Source organism: Octopus sinensis, linkage group LG3 (assembly GCF_006345805.1).
Source record: "Octopus sinensis linkage group LG3, ASM634580v1, whole genome shotgun sequence".
Lineage (NCBI taxonomy): Eukaryota > Metazoa > Mollusca > Cephalopoda > Octopoda > Octopodidae > Octopus > Octopus sinensis.
In genome coordinates, this window is record NC_042999.1 from 126,669,797 (window position 1) to 126,690,671 (window position 20,875).

At 34.6% G+C, this 20,875-nt stretch overlaps 2 protein-coding genes across 5 annotated transcripts; one reads left to right on the forward strand and one right to left on the reverse strand.

Moving 5' to 3' along the window:
• Window positions 1-1,020: 1,020 nt before the first annotated feature.
• On the forward strand, window positions 1,021-19,470 carry LOC115209293 (leucine-rich repeat-containing protein 14-like). 4 transcript variants are annotated; one of them, XM_036501291.1, is made up of 5 exons: window positions 1,021-1,095; window positions 7,966-8,481; window positions 15,239-15,316; window positions 16,568-16,740; window positions 18,645-19,470. In XM_036501291.1, the coding sequence occupies exons 2-5, from the start codon at window positions 8,040-8,042 to the stop codon at window positions 19,401-19,403; spliced, it is 1,452 nt and encodes a 483-aa protein (XP_036357184.1). In that variant the 5' UTR covers window positions 1,021-1,095; window positions 7,966-8,039; the 3' UTR covers window positions 19,404-19,470. The 4 variants fall into 4 exon arrangements, with proteins under 4 accessions (XP_036357184.1, XP_029633484.1, XP_036357183.1 ...); XM_029777624.2 differs by lacking the exon at window positions 1,021-1,095 and adding an exon at window positions 1,112-2,330; XM_036501290.1 differs by lacking the exon at window positions 1,021-1,095 and adding an exon at window positions 2,469-2,594.
• On the reverse strand, window positions 11,148-11,769 carry LOC115209294 (60S ribosomal protein L31). Its single transcript, XM_029777626.2, has one exon. The coding sequence runs from the start codon at window positions 11,737-11,739 to the stop codon at window positions 11,374-11,376; it is 366 nt and encodes a 121-aa protein (XP_029633486.1). The 5' UTR covers window positions 11,740-11,769; the 3' UTR covers window positions 11,148-11,373.
• Window positions 19,471-20,875: the final 1,405 nt, after the last annotated feature.

Genomic DNA, 20,875 nt, shown 5'->3' on the forward strand with positions numbered 1-20,875 from the left:
GAAAAGATATGTTTATTTGTTTCATTGTACTGATTGCACATGGTGTTATCCATTTTCAGTATTATTACTAAAGCAATGGATAGGTAGAATTGTTAGACCATCATACATAATGTCTTCTCTTATTTATTCTGGTTATTAACATTTTGAATACAAACGTTTCAGAGGTCAACTTTGCCTTTCATTCTTCCTGGCTACTGAAATAAAGTATCAGTCAAGTATGGGAATCAAATCCTTCCTAGATGCTAAAATAAAGTATGGAGATCTATTTAATCAATTATATATCTCTTTCCCCAAATTTCTGGCTTGTGCCTGTTTTAGAAACAATCACTATCATTAAATGGGAGAATAACAACAATGGCATAAAGGCATTTCATTATATAAGTTTATTTCTCTCCTTACTTTTTGAATTCAAATCCTACCAAGGACCATTTTACCTGCCATTTTTTGGGGTTGTGAACAAACACGTTAGGTTGATTCAATCAACTTTACCCTTCTTCATATTGTCTTGGGACCATATGAAAAATTACGGTAATTATAATTATAATAATGAGGCTGCTGGAGTGATAGAAATAGTATGCTAAATTAAATGTGATATTGAGTTCAAATTTCAGTGAGACTGATTTTCTCACTAGTTTTGCAGGATCAATAAAATAATATATTAGGCTTGTTTCAATCAACTTCACTCTCTTCTTACAAATTTGTGGTCTTGTGTTAAAGCTGTGGTTCCCAACCTGTGTACGCAAAGGTAGTACTGGAGGTCCGTGAACTAAATTCAAAATGTCATATATATACATATACATAAGGATAAGCATATTAAAAGGGGTCAGTGGGAAAACTCATTTAAATAAAAGGGGTCCTAGGTAGTGAAAAGGTCGGGAACCATTATGTTAAAGTTAGAAATTATTATTATTATAGTTCGGATACAAACGGTGTCTCAAAGACTCTTTCTAGACTTATGAAATTAACCAATCAAAACTCACCACTGCAGTAACTGCCAACAAATATCAATTTGCAGCAACGCGTCCATTCACAGAGGCTGTGAAACATATATCATAACTATCATCACATGATGCACCACTGTTATATGCATTAAGGGTGGGTGTGTGTGTCGAATTTTGTTAATTTTTTTTTAATATATTACATACTTGTCTGGCATATACCAGCAAAGACTAAATTACAACAGAACTCATTATTTGTGTCCTTGCATGAGCACTGTTTGACTTTTCTTTGGCTCACTCGCTCTCAATCTGAGCAAATTCACGTAGTATATCTAAAGACCCATACCCAGCCCTAGTTGATAAATCAGTATTGCTAGTTTGTTCTCACTTCTTTATACACGATTATAAATATCAAAAGTATCAAGATGGTAGAAATCCTAGTACAATGAACCAAACGCTGGAATGAATTTTGAGTTTTATATCCCTTCAAGTGGAAAAGTGAGAGCCAGTAATATACTGGAATTGATTCGAACAATGTCACAACCAAAGAAAAGACTATTATAAGCATTGAAACGTGCCCCATGAAGCTAAATAATCCAAACAAGGGGCGAACAACTGTTTATTTACATTGTTACAAAATATAAACTATGAAATAAGACATAAAGTGATAATTGTTACATTTTTTCATTTTTTAAAAAGTTTTATTCTGTCAACCTTTGTTGTTTCTTGCACAAGTGTTATAAGCGAAATATGAACATTGTAAAAGCAAAATTAAACTTGTCTGCAAGAGTTTAGCAGAAACAATTTTGCCAAACGAGCAGATGATTTCATTCGAATAGATCTAAACTTTTACTTTCGAAAATGTGATTTCCTTTATCACCTGTAAAAAGCAGATAAATTATATGTGACTGCTACTAAAATTGATTACTTTAGAGTTGGTGAAATCATGATTAAAGCAGTCAAGGCTGAATGAAAGGCGTCAATTAATTGAAGACACCTGTAGTACAGAGAGTAGCGTGCATTCATACAGACTAATGTTAAGTATGCATATATATATGTGTGCATGTGTAATTGAGAGTGTGCGCTAACACATTAAAAGCAGTCTTACATGCACGCAACGGTAAAAGAAATTAATAGCAATAAAGCATCTTAGTAAATAATTAAAGTGCAAAAGAATATTTAAATCAATAAGCTGCAAGTAAATAAATGGTTATGTGAAAAGTTTATAGGGAGACTTTTTGAACGGTTGACTGTTTTCTTTCCATCGCGGCTATCGGTGTCTTCCGAAAAATCAACAAAGGCCGCTTTGCCAGTGAAAATAATAATAAAAAGCTTCAGCCATCATCCAGATATCTTCAGAAGCCGCACAGCAATCGACATTTACCAACTTCGGTAAGTTGCATTGATATTAGTCTGTCTCTGCACTGTTGTAGCACGACATAAGTTAGAGTGGGAGAAAGTGTTAATGAGTGATAGTACTATTTTATTCTTTCTTTCTTTAATTACATTTAAAATAATAATAGTAATAACAACAAATGAATCTAGCAAGACTCCGAGTGGCTCAATATTTTTTGCTAGTATGTTGTTTATGGAGTTCAGTTCATTAGAAGGAAGTTCAGATCAGTCGCGCAGAATGTTTATTGAAATAAATCATCTGTAAGTACGTGTTATGAATAATAAATCATAGCTTCGACAGAAGACACGTGCATCCATTCTAATTCTTGATCTGTCTATATATATACAATGATAAAATCGGTATATTTACAGTATAATGTGTAAGAATTGAGCACTTATAATGCTAATATTTAAACAAACATCAGCAATTAAGTTTAATAACAATCATTACGTTAATTTCTTAAATAAAACGCTTTAATTTTTATAAAAAATTATTATTTGCATTTTTACTATTCGCGTTATATTTGAATGTTAACCACAATTTGTAGCTTATTAACTGTTTTGAGGGGTTCCTCTGTATGGGTAAGTATTAATTAGGTTTTATTGTTTGCTGTCTCAGCAGTTATGCTTCGATCTTATGTTCACTAAATTAGTAAAAATGCATATAAGAAACATGTTTCAAGCATAAAAATGAATAGTTCAGGAAATGAACTTTTTAAAACGTGTTTTCTTCGAGCTACAAATCTTAAGTTTCCGTCTTGCTTTTGACGCCATTTTTTTAGTTTCTTTTGATAATGTCGATAAATAATGAAAACGAACTCTTTATTGATTTTAGTGAAGCCTATCTAGATATTTCGAACCTGTCTTAAGTTTTAAAGATATATTTAAATACTTTTAAAATATCTAGAGTTTATCGAAGAAATATTTAAAACAATCTCAGAGAAGTTTTATGGCAAAATTTTAACCGGTTTCTTGAGATTACTTCCCTTGGATTGGAAATTTTCTATTTCTGAAGTTTGTTTTTCTTTTGTTATTGATAGCACAATCTTAATATTTTTTGCTCTTGGAATATTTTCCCCAACTTTCCATTGTTGACTATCTTTTGCTTGTTTCACTTTATGGGCAGTGGCCATGCCGGGGCACCACCTTGAAGGGTTTAGTCGAACAAATCGAGTCAGAGGTAAAGAATACGCACACCACCCATTTTCGGCGTAACCCCAACCCTAACCGCCGAAAACGGATGGTGTGCGTATTCTTTACCTTCCCCAAATCGATTCCAACAGTTATGCTTTTAAGCCTAGTACATATTCTATCATTCACTTTTTCCGAACCGGTTGTAGGAAACAGACATCATCATTTAATGTCCATTGTCCATGTTGGCATGGGTTGTACGGTTTGACCGGGCTGCGCCAAACTCGTCTGATTTGGCGTGGTTTTCTACGGCTGGATGCCCTTCTTAACGCCAACCACTTCGAGAGTGTAATGGGTGCTTTTACGTGACACCGTTATCTGCTACGACTGCGATTTTGCTCGGTTTGATGGGTCTTCTCAAACGCGGCATAATACCAAAGGTCTCGGTCATTGCCTCTATGAGGCCCAACACTCGAAAGGAACTCAGTCTTCGTGAGGCTCAATGTCACCAGCACAGCACACTATATAATATATATACACACAACGGTTTTTCATTTCCCGCCTACCAAATCCACTCACAGCATTGGTCGGCCCTATGTTATCATGGAAGACACTTGCCCGAAGTGCCGTCCGGTGTATCTCAATCCCAAACTACATAGTTGGGAAGCTTTTTAGACCAATGTATTCTAAAATTATTTGCATAATTTTCTATATTTTTTTCCTGACACTTTTCTTATCCTATATTTCTTTAGGTCTTTTTCACATAAACTATCTTGCTACAGTATTCAAGTCACTCTTTTCAGCTGGTTTTGATCCCTCATTGAAATGCAGATTATATCATGAAATTATACAAATTTCAATCTTAACAATTTAGTATATGTGCTTTGTAAAAAGTCATTATTCCAACCATTTCTCATTAGAGTTCCAGGATTAATATGGTGTTATGTCTGATAATTCTTGAAGTGCAATATAAAGAATATAGTCTCCTCTCAACCAACCTGACTTCTTTACTCAGCTTTCACCCAAATTATGCATTTATTCCTCTGCAGTTTTCATATATAAAATAAAAACTTTCTTGCATTTATGTCCACCAATCAATACATTAGGTCTGGTTAAATGATTTATATAATTATTAAATTAATCGTATTTGAGACAAAGCATAATCTTTATATAGTTTGGGCACTTTAATAATAAGAAAATATCTTAAATACAAGTAATCATTTCAAAATCTAAATAATCTTAATCTCTTATACAATATTATACTTGTATATTATTTGCACCCTGATTACAATAATTTTCCTATTGGCTTTCAAGTCCATGAAAAGATATATCTTTTGTTCAAAACCTGATCAGATTCATGTTGACAGTATTTCTGTGTGAAATGCCTTTATCACCTTTTTCGTCCTCCATACATAATAAAAATAAAAAAATTACGATATGCACTTATATAATTCGCAATGCAAGATCTAAAATAATTTTTCTATTTGAAGAAAAAGTTACCTTCTAAAAGAATGCAGTGAGGGTCTTTTTACCATTCAGATTACTGTCAAATGTAATACTTTTTAAAAAAAATAACATTGTATTGTAGGTATGAAAAGGATGGATCCGGTAGAATATTTCGGCCAGATATGGCTGGTTTAAATGCTAAAGGGTTAGAAATGTAATAAAGATTGCAGTGGCTACAACAAAAATCATAGCTTGATAGGTGTGTACATAAAGAAATAAAATATTAATTAGGTTTCAGAGACCTTGTTGGATTATTGTGGTTAAAAAAAGAAAAGCAAATACTGAAAGATTTTAATGTTTTTTTTTTCAGTCATAAAAATCCATTTATAAACTTGGTATGATTGCAAAGCAAGGGACATAAAAAGAAAAGTAATGGCGAGAATGCTAGAGTCAGTAATTTCTTGTACTCTTTATTGCAATTTGAAACAAATGAAAATATCTTTCCAGTCATTTTGATTAGGCATGGGCCAGCATTCTTGACAAGTGAGCTTGTCACCAGGTGGGTTGCATTACTAAAAAATTCAAAGTATTTTTATGATTTGCATGCCGTTTGTGAAGTCCTGCAGGCTGCAGTTTGCCCACAACTGATGTAGATCAAGTGTCCCAGTAAGTTTTCTTCATTCATTAATTATATATTTTAGTTTTACAAATGTTAATGCAATGTGATAAAAGTCCAACACATTGCCTTTTTTTTGTTTCACTCTGTGACAAAGATGACCCACACTTCTTTGGCTAGATTGATTAGCAGTGTATGAATGGACTAACTGAAAAACAAAGCGAGATAAAATCAATAAACATATTAGTAGATGTAAAATAAAGTTGCTTTTATTACTGAATATCATAAACCAAGTGAATCCACATAAAGAGACTTCAAAACCTTTCCGAATAGAGCAAGCATTTATGTTGCACTCATCTTTCTGCCTTCTTTAACCCTTTAGCATATTCATGCAGTCTTATACTTTTGAGGTTTTGATGATGTAGTTGCTTATTTTGAGAATATTGTAGGGTACTTGTGAGGATGAAACCAATCAGATTGAAGTACATCTATTTGGGCCAGAGAGGTACTTTAACTCTTTAGCATTAAGATTACTTTCTCAAATATAATGCTTATTTATTAATATTGTTTTGAATTAATCATGCATTATCTCAGATTCAAGATTTCGATGCTGTGATTGTTCATCTTTTAGAATGACATTGTAGAATAAGTGTGAGAGGCTGGATCTGACTGGTTTGAACATTTTGGTTGATTTAAATGCCCCTTCATTAAATATTTTTCACCAAGCAGTTAATCAAATTAACTGTCACATTCACGTCTTTCCTTGCTGACAGTTTATATGGGCTGTACAAAATCCCAATCCTTGTCATCTGGAACCTGCAACAATGAAATCAGGCTAACTTTGTTGTACTGGACATCATTTCTAATGTTGCCTTTGATTCTTCTTGGAATGACCTTTTACAGCTGGATGCCCTTCCTTATCTTGTCAACTATTTTACAACATGGACTGGTGCACTTCATTGTACTGTACACTAGAAATTTCATTCCTTTCATAGAAATGAAACCAGAATTGTCAATGTGAGGTAGTCTGCAACAAAAATTCATGAACTTTGCATTTTCCTCTCTAATGACAGGTGTTGCTGAAATTAATCTTTCCAGTAGCACATAATTGCATTCTAATTGAGACATTTTTTCAATGCAAGATACTCTCTTTATTTCCTATGCATCTGATTGAGCATTCCAGCCATCACCATCTGCCTAGGACTTAGATAATTAAGTCGTTTATATAAATTAACACATTTATTTTTTAAGGCAACAAGGTATAAATTAAGGGATATTAGAGTGCCATTTCTTACTGGTTAAGCAACTTCATTGACTGATATTTTTCTATAGCTTTTGTTTTTAACTCATTTCACTCCTTTTCGAAAACTGATACTTCATTTGAAACAGCAAAGCAACATAACAGGATAACTAAAATTGCCCAAGATCTACAAAAATTTACTCTAGAAATCAGTGTATTAAGTATTTGCTTTAACCCTCTAGCATCCAGAATTCTTGCAGCTTTGAGATTTCAATGACATGATTATTTATTTTTATAATAACGTAAATAAAGTAAGTGTGAGAGACTGGATCTGGTCATTTAGATGCTAAAGGGTGAAGTTAGAACCCATAACTTAAAGCTTTCACATTGGTGACTGATACCTGCTGGAAAATAAGGGCCCAGTAATTTTAATATGCAGCATCTGAAAGGTAAGACAAGTTAATTGTAAGGGTATATGGAGTTCATCTGTGAATCTTTACCAGTCTCAAAAGTTTGTTCCCTGAAAAGCTAAATTTGAAGCATATTCCCAGACATGTAACATCTCTCCTGTAGGATATGTTAGGGTTAGTCTTTGATGTAAAGATACATGAGGTAGCAAGATCAATTCCCAGACCAGACTGTGTTGTGTTCTTGAGCCAGACACTGCTTCATATTGCTCCAGTTCATGCAGCTGTAGCAGTGAGTTGCAATGTCACTGGTGCCAAGCCACATTAGCCTTTGCCTTTCAATTGGATAACATTGATGACATGAAGGGGAGGCTGGTATGCATTGCCGACTGCTGGTCTTCCATGAACAACCTTGTTCCTTGGAGTGGAACTTTCTAGGTGCAATCCCATGGTCATTCTTGACCAAAGGGGGTTTCACCTTTATAGCTGTTGGTAATGAATCATTTCAGTCTTATTTTGACGTAATATATTACATTGAAAAAACAAGTTTCCAAATATTTAAAATTAGAACAGGTGTCTATTTAACAGCTTAACCCTTCAGATTTTGAAAGTTTCTTGCTGTAAGTATTCTTGTCTAAATAGTATACAGTATCTAAATTTGCATTGACACTTCACTCCACTAAGCATGTAAAAAAAAAATCCACATCAACATTAGATGAAACTTGTTAGCTTCTTTTTAAAACTATTGCCATAAGACATTAATTTATATTACTTTGACTTTTCAATTTGCAGGCTACCACAAAAACCATACATTAAAGATACAATGACCAACTAAGATATCTTGTTTACATTAAGCAGAAGCAACCATGTTAGTGCACCATGTTGAAGGAGTGTGTACTTACACATATGACCAGGATCTTTATATCAATACAAGTAACATTCGATCAAACTCTCTTCTTGACCTTTGCTGCCAATATGTTGTTCAACATGCTTCATTAACTTTGCAAGCCTTGGATTATCTTCCATCACATCTCTATAGAACTCTCACAGGATTTGCAGTTGTTGGCCATCGAGATAGGGCTTTAAACTTCTTATTACCAAACTGGCCAGATCAGAAAATGAGTGTCTTTGATTTAGTTCATGATCATTATACATCATTTAGTACAGTAGTACCTTGTACATGGGCAGAAGAGAAATACTACTTACCCAACTTCATTATCACAACATTTGTTCATAAACTACTTCATTGCTTAGAAAGGGAACTTCCTCTAACATTGCAGTTGTTGGACTTAAGCGGTTTTAATATAGGTAAGTGCTAAATACTTTGACATTTCATATGAAATCAATGTTTTTTAAAGTCAAATGACTGGTACTTTGTATTAAATCATTTCTCATATTGCTTCTGGGCCACTTTCTCAAAATCTTTAACTGTTAAAAGAGTATGTTTGTAATCAAGTCATTTTCCATAAAAATCAGTTTCACTCTTTCGAGAATTTCAGTTTATTACCTGTAATTTCCGCAGACTCTGCCAGCTTTCATCCTGTTTAGTTTGCATGTTTACAAGTCCCTGAACTTAATGGTCAAACTATTACCAAAACGATTTTAAATAAGCATCAAGATCGCTTGACTTGATGCAGGCATTGGCGTGTGGTTTGTCAACAGTCAACTAATAAATGAAATGGTTAGGGGGATCTGACAAAAATATATCCAAGGTGTGGATGACTATCGTTGGCAATGGGTTTTTAGAGCTATAACTTAAGACAAAAGTTTCCTTAGGAGACGGATATTTTCTCAGTATCACATTGTTTTCTATTTTACCAACACGCAAGAACGCTTAAGTAAAATGTAATACTGAAAAGGTGAAATGCACCTATGTTGTGTTAAAAACACACAAATGTTACTTAACTCATAAAAAGGGAATATAAAGGATGGGGGTTCCCATCAACTTCCCAGTTGAAATGGGTACTTGTACCAGTGTATAAAACATTTCACCACTTTTGTTTTAATTCTGAATAATTTCAACGTCAGTATACACACAGCTGATAAAATGGCACATCTAAAGGCCTAACTACAGATTTCTGCCCCTCCGATATTCGATGATCATAACTTTCAGAAAAATGGATATTTTTAAATAAAATTTCCTGCGAATATGTATTATATCATGTAGATTCTGAATATACAAATTTTTTTTGGCGCGGGGGGAGGGGGCGACTTTAGGAGGGGGGTTGCATATTTTTAAATGAAATTCTCTGCAAATATACCTCGGACAGGAAGGGGGTTATTTTTTAAAACCATTTCCCACTCGAGGGTGTTTCGGAACAAGTCGTCCATATTTTATTTTCTCCGCTTTTCCGATGTAGTGAGAAAAGTTCAAATGGGGAATTATTTAATTCATTACAGATTATGTAACAAAATTAATTTTTAAAAAATCTGCGAATGAGATGAAATAGATCCACAAACTACACACTTCTATATTTAACTGAGCGTGCATATTTCTTATTTATGCTTCTGCCTTTCTATTAGATACGTTTACCTGGGAATTTACTAAAAGAATAAAATCGTATGCAACAGATTAAGTTGTCTTAATAGCATATTTTTGTGTACCAGACCGTTAGGTGTTATTTTTAGCATAACGAGCTTTCTGTTGAGGGCTTCATTTGCCTTCATTGCACGGATGAACAAATACACAAAACGGGGAAACTGAAACAAATACGGACGACTTGTTCCGCCCCCCCCCCCCGAGCGGGCTACCCGAAGATAAATGACATGGACCGTACCCCCCCACTTTTCGGTTACACTTTCAACTATGATATAGTGCACAAACAAATTAAGATTGGGATGGTTTTTAGAGTAATCAATAAACTGAATGTTTGGGGGGAATAGATTATAAAGCTAAATCGTCACTGGTCACTAATCTGAGAACCCAGTCGAACAAGAACTACCTTATCGCCCGCATAACCGATATGGTCTTACAATTTATCTCAATTTGCAGCATCATAAGCCATAAAACTCAAGGCATTAATTGCTAGGAAAACGAACCACGTGTACGCCATTATATTTGCACGATACAACCTAACACGTTCGAGTTACATCGTTACCAATCAATATGCTATGCATATTATAAATAGTAATAAAATACAGTAAAGAATTCAGAATTTAATACAAGACATGGATTCTGTACTGCACTGTAATTTTTAAAAAATATTAGAGGGGTCGTTTGCCGGGTACTATTTAAGAAGATTGGTCCCGGTGCGCGCATTCGCTAGTCGATCCTACGAATACCTAGCTAAGTAAATAAAACAAATTTTTTTTTACACAAACTAAATGTTTTAAAACAATGGATCGACTAGTCACGACTAGCGCGGATGCGCATCGGGACCACTCTTCTTAAATAGTTTGTCGTAGGAAAAAAAAAAACTGTTTACTTTTCCTATGCGTATAGGTTAGTTATACTATAACTTCAACTCACTAACAATATATCTAGCATATGAATTTAATTTTGAAGCAGAAATCTTCATACCAAGTTGTGAAAATGACACTATTCAGAATACCAATTTGTGAAATATATAAAAAAAAAAAAAAAATGAACGGATGTCGATATTTTCATTTCTGTTTAGTGTCTTCGGGGGACACACTACTCTTTTTACAGTAAACTGTTAATTAGGTAAGAACGTAACGGCGGTGTTGCAATTTTTTGGCTCTAATTTCTGAAAATGATTGACCGCCGCCATGTGAGCCTCACTTCAGAATAAAAATGGCATCCATATTGTCGATGAAGAAATTGCCGGAACGAAATTCAGAATGGTAACCGATAAATGAAATAGGATTGTTAAATGGAAATCAAATAAATGCTAGATAAATCAGACATATTAAGTGTTCAATTGATATAAACGATAACGTAAATAACGGTGGTAGAAACGGAATATATTCATGAACAGCGAACACACAAAAAATTCAAGTAAATAAAAAGAAAATTATACCTCCAATACACTCCTTTATTCTTGACACGCATTACGTGAAAATGAACAATTTCTGATTAGAATAATAATAAAAAAAAAAAAGAGTGAGTCTAAACAGTCATTTTTCCACAGGTGTGTCTTTTTCCCTTAATGTTGTTAAACGAAGCCAAATTAGTTAATAAGGCCAATAGGGGGATTTGAGAGCCACGTGTTCGTTAACACGGATGGAGAAAAAAGTTCTTCATTCATTCTCTACATTCATTGTCTGAAGACCTTTGAAAGTAGCACATGGAACATGAGAGACAAGTGTGTAGAGTTTGTGTGGTGAATCTTCATCTTCATTACGTCGGCGAGAAAGCTTAACACGCACGCGGAAAGGTACATGTCGGATGCCTTTAGACCAAATGTGTTTGTTCAGCTTTGTGTCAATACGAACATCCTTGGTTCTCATCATCTTTTCAGCGAACAACTTGATCTTTTTTATGGCTTTTGGTGCCTTTTTCTTCAGCTTCACGCCATAGACTTTCTTGTGTAGATGAATGGTACATTCCTTAGTAATAACATCATTCATAGAAGACTTCTTCCTCTCAAACTTTTGCTTCGCCATCTTTAGTCAGAAAGACCGGAACGAGGCTTGAGGCTTAATTTATATCAGTCGCCACTACTGCCACCTAGCAGCGAGACTGAAGGGGAATAACTCTAAACTACACTTAGTTTTCGCTTTCCTACTGCAATTGTTTACTTTCTCTTTTGTTATGCTACTAGATAAGTACATAATTAATGCGGCTTTTTTTCAACAAATTTTATTCAACAAAAACAATAACAATATTTATCTTTAAATGACGGTCTGACCGTCTGGGATGGTGAATATGGTCTGGAATAATCATTTAAACATGTTTTTGTTCCATGTTATTGTTTTTGTTGAATAAAATTTGTTGAACAAAAAAAGCCGCAATAATTATGCACCAACCCAAGAGTATTGTAAACTAGTTATTGTAAAATAACTAATTTTATTTCTTATATCCTATTTAATAAAGATTTATATATCAAATCATATATGGTAAAATTTTTTTTCAAGATTATCTGTAGAACTTAATATATGTCGTAATCTGGACTCGGAGGCGTATCAACTCGATATGACACAACTAATTGGAAGGAGAGGGGAAGTTGGTACTAGAAGATGTGTAAGAATCATAGGGGCAAGGCAGAAAATGTGTCTGGATGAAGTGGAGGCAGACGATGGAGCAGAATGTCACCTGGTGGATATAAAAGTAGAACCCACAGAGGGTTTATGATGTCCTTCCCAGGCCATCCAACCTGTTTACTTAAGACATAAATGAAAATACCTGCATGACACTTGTGTTCTAAGAGAGCCCCCGCTCTCCTGAACACATCCAAAGCAGCTGTTCTGAGGCACTAAATGAAGGAGACTGTGACAGCATTCGCATTTAGATTCTCAAGTGATGTTCAGCAAGAGGATCAAGTGACAGTGGAGATGTCCACACTACGTTAAGGGAGCACAGCTGAAAAATGAACTAAGGATATCTCTGATAGCTTGATTTCTACAGTACACAACTGGGTGATGAAAGTTGAGCTAGAGAATGAGCTAAAATTTACATAAAATATTACTGAGAATGTGTTGATACCACATATTTTGGTTTCTGAAGCAACAAGTTAGCTCATCCTAGTGGAGTTAACTGTATATTGGGAGAGGAAGGGAGCTGAGTTCTAGAAGGTGGGCAATCAAAGATTTGCAGATCAAACATTGGGCATTGCAAAAATGAGCAGAAGAAGAACCATCTAGAACAACTTCTAGAGGTTGCTGAGAAAGTATCTACTTTGTTCTAGCTGAAGAGAGGTGAGTTGTGGGGTTAGTAGAGCACCATATGTTATAAGACCCAAAACATCCAGTAACTCCAGGATTCAGTACTGGTGATGTGTCTAGGTACTGAGTCTGTAGACATTGAATTACATAATTGCTTAATGCATATACTCTTTTATTGGGTTCAGTCATTGGATTGCAGCCATGCTGGGTCATCACCTTCAAAAGGTTTTAGCTGTATTGACCTCTGGCACTTATTTTATGAAGTAAAACCCAGAAACGTATTTACCTTTTAAGAGCAGAAAAACAAAGTTGACATGCATGTAAAAGCATGGTGTGGAACAAATATATGCAGTATATTTGTTCCACACTATGCTGGTATACATTTGAAATATTTTCACCTCATGTATATAAAATTTTGAAGCAGATTATTTACTCCATCATTATTCTGAGTGCCTCTATGTGTGATCTTTACGTTGGCAGAAAGATTGCATATTGCAAAAAAGTCTTAACAACATCAGAATGAATTATCAATTTCATGTATATATATGTGTGTAATTTATATATATATAGTGTAGATCCTAGTAGGGTAAAAAAAATCAGTGTATTTCCAATTCAGCACTCTATGCGAGCTCTTGGCTATCTACAATCTCATACAATAACTGAGAAAAATTGGAAATCCACTGATGTACAAACTCCAGGTGCTTTACTAGTAAAAGCAGTATATAAGCATTATGAAAAGTACTATATAAGGAGATGGAGAGCAAATATAATACAACTTTGATATTAGTTACAGTTGTTTCTGTACCACTCCATTCAAACTACATTGCATGTAAATAACTGTGATGGTTGAATACATCAGAGTGGTGCTTCATCAAACTAGCATTAAGTCATACCTCTTTTCATTGTGTAAAGAACATATGTATTTTATGTTGTTTGTATAGGGAGGAAACAGAATAAAGAGTTCAAAAATAATAATAAAAAATAACATTTTCTATGTTAACCACTAAAGGTTCACAAAATGATCTAGAACAATATAGGTCAATACAATGTGGTATTACATAAAAGAGTGCATAAAGAGAAAAATAAAATTGACAGTAAATTACAATAATGAATAATTACCCAAAAGAGGGATTCTTCTGAGAGCTACATCTGGAAACCATGCAAAACTTTGTCACTCTGACCACTAAGACAAGTGCCTTCTCCCTGTTGTCTTCATTCAGTCTAAAGGTGGCCATTCACTCAGATAGTATTCACCACTTTCATCTACCTTTTAACAAATTCACTGGAAGGTAGAACTTCCCTCTCTACTTTCATTTTCTTTTTCAAAACAATTGAAAAAGTTGATGAGAGCTTGGCCAAAGAAGGTGGTGGTGTCTGTCTTCAGTCTTTTCAATCTGGTCCACTACAGAACCTCTTTTTGCAAGAACCACCAGACAAATGAACACTGCCTGTCATTCCTAGCCAAATGAAAGTTGTGAGATGATCTCCATCAACAAACTCATTCAATGACAAGATCCATCCTACATGTAACTGTAGGTGTTCAACATAACTCCACAAGTCAGCAGTGTTTGGGTACAAGATGAGTGCATACAGAACAGTTTCATTGCTGTACCTGCATCTCAGGCAGGTGCTACAGTGGTGTTTACCTTTAGTTGGCAGTGCTCCTCAGTAGCACTGTCAGACGAGGGATTTCTGGAAATTATCCATGGGCCCTCACCTGAAAGTCCTTTGGAATGAACCATCTACTTGATCAGCTTGTCAGTCTCTTTGAAGATGATGTACAAGATCACTTTTATGGAAGAAAAACTTTTCTTTTTCAACCTTAGTACATGACTAGTACTTATTAACCACATGAGAATGAAAAGTAAAATTAATCACAGTAAGATTTGAATTCTACATGAAGGGGAGTTAGTAAATACCACAAATCACTTTGCTGCTCTGTAGATTCTGCCATTTACCATCATAAGAATAGTAATTAAAATATGTTTCAAAGAAGTTTAAAGGAATAAATGATGATGTTGTTTAGCTCCATGTCAGTCCTGATTGAGCAGCTCTGTAATCAAAGTTATTTCAGGATTACATTATCTAATGTATTGGTCCTTTTTAAGATGGTTGAGTGTAATGTGAGATGCAATTTAAGTTTTGGCTAGGTAGAGTTATCATTTCGAAGTTCCTTTGTTGGTTCATTTGACTGAATGTAATATTAGTAAATTACTAACTCTATTCATAAAAAAAAATTTTGTTTCTTTTGGAAATTATTTTTTACTGATATTTATTTCAGATGACCCAAAACTGCTGAAACTGTGTGAATATGTCATTGGAAATCAAAACTTTACTCCTAGAAAAAATATACAATCTGGTAAGAACAATAAAAAAGTTCTTTCAATCAATTAAATTTCAGTGTATTCTAATAATTGTTTCTTTTTGTTCCTTTTATTTGATGTCATGTTGGCATAAATTCAATAGCTTTCATTATATTATATTTTCCAAGGTAGCAAGCAAGCTTACAGAATTGTTTGTATGTCAGAGAAAACACTTAGTGGTATTTCTCATTACAATCAGATTTCAAAGTCAGCTGAGGTCGACTTTACCTTACATCTTTTTGGTAGAGTCAATACCAGACTTATTGCTGCCAGTCTAAGTGATTATTGCACCACCAGAAAATCACTGCTTCAATCTGTGAATAAACATAAGTGACTCATATGGGCCAAAAAACACCAACCCTGGACCATTGATCAATAGAAACGGGTCTTCTGGACTGATACGGATCCCAATGTAATTCATGTGAGGTGAAGAATTGAAGAACAGGTGACTCCTGAGTGTATAATTCCTACTGTAAAGCATGGTGGTGGTGGGGGAATGTGATGATCTGGGGATGTTTTGCATGCAATAGTGCTAGAAAGGTAACAAGAATATTGAACCAAAACAGGTATCACTCTATCCTCCAGCATCATGCCAGTCCATCTGGGATGAAACTGATCAATGATAATTTTGTGCTGATGCAAGATAACGATCCTAAACATACTTCTAAGCTATGCGAAAAAGGTGACTGTAATGGAATGGCCAGCCCAATCTCCCGATTGCAATGCCATGGAAATTGTGTGGGATGAATTGGATCAGAGAGACAGAAAGCAACAACCAAGTAGTGCAGAAACCCTCTGGACACTCTTACATGAAGAGTGGCAAAATATTACCAATGAATATTTGCTTTCATTGCTTGAAAGAATGCCCAGGGTAGGGATCAAATAGACCAAAGCACCAATCCTCATTTGTAATGTTTCATATTTAGTAACTTCAATTCTTACAATATCACTTGCTATTGCCTAACCTTATCTAATTTAATTGAAACATTTGCAATTTTTAACTTGTGTCAGGTCATCTCTTTCTCAACATATCCAACATTTTACTCATGTGCAAACCTAATTTCTGTATTCATTAGTCTTCTGTGACAGCTAATTGCACTGCCGCAACAATTCTCTTTCATAGGCTAATTTTGTACCAATATGGTAATAAGCAAAGAAAAATACAGTTTGAAATCTGTATATATATTATCAATGAATCTTTATTTCAAAAATATATGGCATAATTTTTCTGATGTTTTACTTTTCAGTGGCAATACGATTAAATGCTGTTTTGACTAGAGCAGATACTTTCAAGAAACTGGGAGAAGCTTTGGCAAAATGTATGAATTGTCGCTTAAAAATACAAATCAACAGACTAGACATTCGATCAATGCCATACATTGTTATCAAACGTTTGCTGGAACTACTGAGTGGCAGAGAGGTAATTGAATTTTTATTTTTTAAAAGTACTGTATTTGATGGCATTAAAAAATACACAGACATATTAAACACACACCCAATATCAGCAGCACATGTGCAGGATAAAAGTTTTTAGTAAATTAACCCTTCAAACTGGCCCAAATATTCAACCTGTTTTATGTTCAAACCAACCAGATCCAGCCTCTCAGACATATCTTTCAATGTCATTCTAAAAATAAACAATCACATCATCAAAATTTTGAAGCTGTGAAATAATGCGTGACTAATTCAAAACAATGTGAATAAATAAGCATTATATTTGACAAAGTAATCTGAATGCTTAAGGGTTAAAGCTTTTGGGAGACTCAACTTCACATATAGGACCTGGGGTGATTTTTTTAGAGACATTTATTTTTGGAAAAAAAAAAAATGGTGCATCTTATATACTATCAAATAGTCATTTTCTAAACTAGAATGAAAGAATAACACACTTCCTTCATTCCACTTTGAGGAAGTGATACCACTTCCTTCATTCCACTTTGAGGAAGTGATACCACTTCCTTAGCTTTGCAATCAAGTAGAAAGTGTTGGGTGCAGAACATCAGCTGAATGTAATGATGAATCAACTCTATTTAAGAGCTAATTCATGGCTGGATAATGTTGAGCTTCATTTTTTTTTTCATGCTAGATAGGACATGGACCAGGATAACAAAGCAAATGTATGTCAGAATAAAAGTAAACATATGGGCAATTCATCTGAGTTGTTAGAATTAGAACAGATAGAGGTCTGCCCACCCATGCGGTAAAGGTGGTGCACCTATATTTGATTAGACAAGCATAGGGGTACAATGTAGAAGCGACAGTGGTATAAGTGAATGTACAACAGAACTAACAATTGAAATGAACCCCAAATTCAGCTCAAGAATTTAATTGTACTATAGGTGCAGGTGTGGATGTGTGGTTAAGAAGTTTGCTTCCCAACCACATTATCTCATGTGTGTGGTACCTTGGGCAAGTGTCTTTCACTACATTGAAGCTCATCATTTTCCACCCATGAATTAGCTCTTATTTGCTATATGGAATCTGAAAGAGGCCCATCATATATATAACTAGTGACTGAAATTTCTGGCAATTTCCTGTGCTTGAGAAGCCACATTGAGCTAAGTGAAATCACAGTTGTGGCCAGTGCCACGTGAAAGGTACCTTTGCCGATGACATGTAAAAGACACCCAGTATACTCAGTGGAGTGGTTTATGTTAGGCAGGCCATCCAGTTGTAGAAACCAAGCCAAAACAGACTGGAGTCTGATGGTAAGCTCTCTGGCTTATCAGCTCCAGCCAAACTGTCTTACCCATGCTATCATGAAAAATGGATGCTAAATGATGATATATATATATATGTGCGTGTGTGTGTGTTTGTATCTTTGTCTTGAGATCACATGGTTGTTGTAAATGAATGTCACTGTCATTCTTTTCCAATATTCTACAAAAGCATGTCTGGCCAAAGAGGAAATATTACCCTACTAGGAAATAGATGAGAGCTGGTAACAGGAAGGGCCTCTGGCTATAGAAAATCTGCCTCAATAAGCACTGTGCAACCCAATCAAGCATAGAAAAGTGGACATTAAAATGATGATGATACAAAGTACTCAACAACTTAAGTGAAATGTTAATTATTATTAATATCAGCCTGCCATTTCTGTTCACAACCTATGTGATCATCAAAAGTTTATAGGTACTAAGCTATCCTTTTTAAAATGAAATATCAAGTAAAATATGTATGTACATGTATATAATCTCTTGTTTGACTTCATGTTCAATGACATGAATGGAAATGGTGTCTTATGCAGAATTTGATGTTATGTGTCTTATTAATTATGATTAATATTGTTGTGTTCTGTTAAATTTCTTTCTTTTCAATTTACAGTATATTCATGAAATCACTCTAAGGTACAACCATTTGATGGTGCGTGGAGTAGTAGCCTTGTCACCTTTCCTTCGAATAATGACAAGGCTGACCCATCTAGATCTGTCTTGCAACAACATACGCCTGCAGGATCATTTTAACTTTGGTACACAAATTTTAGGAGAACTTTTTGCACAGCTCAGCTGCTTGAAAGAACTGAATATGAGCAACAACTGGATAAAAGGAAACCTTCATTTACTACTTTCTAGAATATCACAGCCTCTTGAATCTCTCTGTATCTCTGGTTGTGGTATATCTATTGGAGATTTAAACTATCTGTCCAAATGTATTCACACCACTGGCCTAATTCATTTGGACTTGAGTGAAAACAATTTAAGTGACAAATTGCAACCCATGTTAGAATTTTTAAGTGCAGCCCGCAAAAACTTAAAGCATTTTGAAGTACAAAATTCCAGGCTTTCAAGTCACCACATGGAAGATCTTGGAAGAATGGTTTGTCAAATGGAAAAACTTGAGTACCTTAATTTGTGTTCAACAGTAATTTGTGAGTCTGACATGTTTAAATTGTTACGAACAATCTGCAATGCTGCTAACTTAAAACACATATGTTTTACTAGTCATATTGAGATGGGTCTTAGTATAGACAGCACTGGTTTCATAGCAGGAGATATACCAAAACAAATTCACACAATACTTCTACAGAACAGAAGAAATACAGGACTTAAAGTCTATTTTAAAATTACTCCTGATACTTACTAATTTGCATTTTGTATATCATTTCTAATTTTATAAAGCATTCATATATAAATGATATTTCAAATCAAAACATGCATCATCTATATTTTGCGAAATAAGAATTTCATTGTAGATATTTTCAAATGATGCATTGATGTGGCTGTTTGGTAAGCGGTTTGCTTCTCAACCACAATTTCTAGTTCAGTCCCATCATGTGGTACTTTGGGCAAGTACCTTCTACTATAGTCCTGGACCGACCAAATCCTAGTGATTAGGTTTAGTTGGAAAAAAGAAAAAAAAAACTGAAAGAAGTATGTCCTGTACATATATGTGTGTGTGAGTGTGTCCTGTTGTCTTCACATTGGATGATAGTTGTAAAATAGTTGTCCAGTGTCATTTACAATATTTTACAAGAAAATGTCTGACCAATGCAAACATGGAAAAATGAACATTTAGGTGATAATGATGACATTTTCAAGCCAGAATTCTACTAATGAAAACAAATATTTACTTCTGTTGAGGGAAGTTGTGGAATGGGGAGACTCAGGAAGACATGGAACGAAGTACTGAAAGCTGATCTCAAAATGCTAAGCCTTATGAAATATGTAGTACATTGCTGTACTCAAAATCTGCCCACAATAACAGACTCACAGACTTGATATTCTAAAACCAAGGTGCCATGTAAAAAGCAGCTGGTACACTCTGAAGTTGTTGGCATTGGGAAGGGCATTCAGCTGCAGAAACCAAACCAAAACAGACTATTGAACCTGATGCAGACCTTGGCCTTGCTAGTTCCTGTCCTGTCAAGCCATCCCCACCATGCCAACATGGAAAACAGATGTTAAATGATGTTTTCAGTTGATTAATATTTGAGTTTGTTTGTTTGTTGAGGGCGGTAAGCTCGCAGAATTGTTATCTTGCCAAGCAAAATGCTTAGTGACATTTTATCCATCTTTACATTCTGAGTTCAAATTCCACCAACGTCAACTTGATTTTTTTCATCCTTTCAGGGTAGATAAAATAAGTATCAGTTGAGCATTGGAGTCAATGTAATCAACTCCTTCCTCCTCCTCACCCAAACTTGCTGACCCTGTGCCAAAATTTGAAATCAATATTTGAGATTGTTGCTGTTGTTACCAAAATGCTATGTCATTATTGCTGAATGTGTAAGATGTCATTTGTGGTATTAGATGTTTGGTTTGGATAGGAGTTAGCTAAGCTACAAATTGATGACATAAATATATGCAGCTAAAAATATTAGCAAAGAGATAATTGATTTTATAGGAAGAAAAAGGTTGTGGAAGTGATTTGAAAATACCCAATGTGGTACTGGATATTGGACATGGTTTCAAATCAAATTACCATGTGAGGAAGTTGTAAATAATCATATTTCAATATGTCTATAAGAATGGAAGTTAATTCAAATATTTTCACAGTTGTGGTATTCTTAGGTAGGTTCATGGTGAAAGAAAAAAAATTAGGTTTAATGCAGGCAT

Coding starts and splice junctions, on each gene's coding strand:
- LOC115209293 (XM_036501291.1), top strand. CDS start 8,040: ATGTTAGTGCACCATGTTGAAGGAGTGTGTACTTACACATATGACCAG. Junction 8,482..15,238: donor CTTAAGCGGTTTTAATATAG/GTAAGTGCTAAA, acceptor TATTTATTTCAG/ATGACCCAAAACTGCTGAAA. Junction 15,317..16,567: donor TAGAAAAAATATACAATCTG/GTAAGAACAATA, acceptor TTTACTTTTCAG/TGGCAATACGATTAAATGCT.
- LOC115209294 (XM_029777626.2), bottom strand. CDS start 11,739: ATGGCGAAGCAAAAGTTTGAGAGGAAGAAGTCTTCTATGAATGATGTT.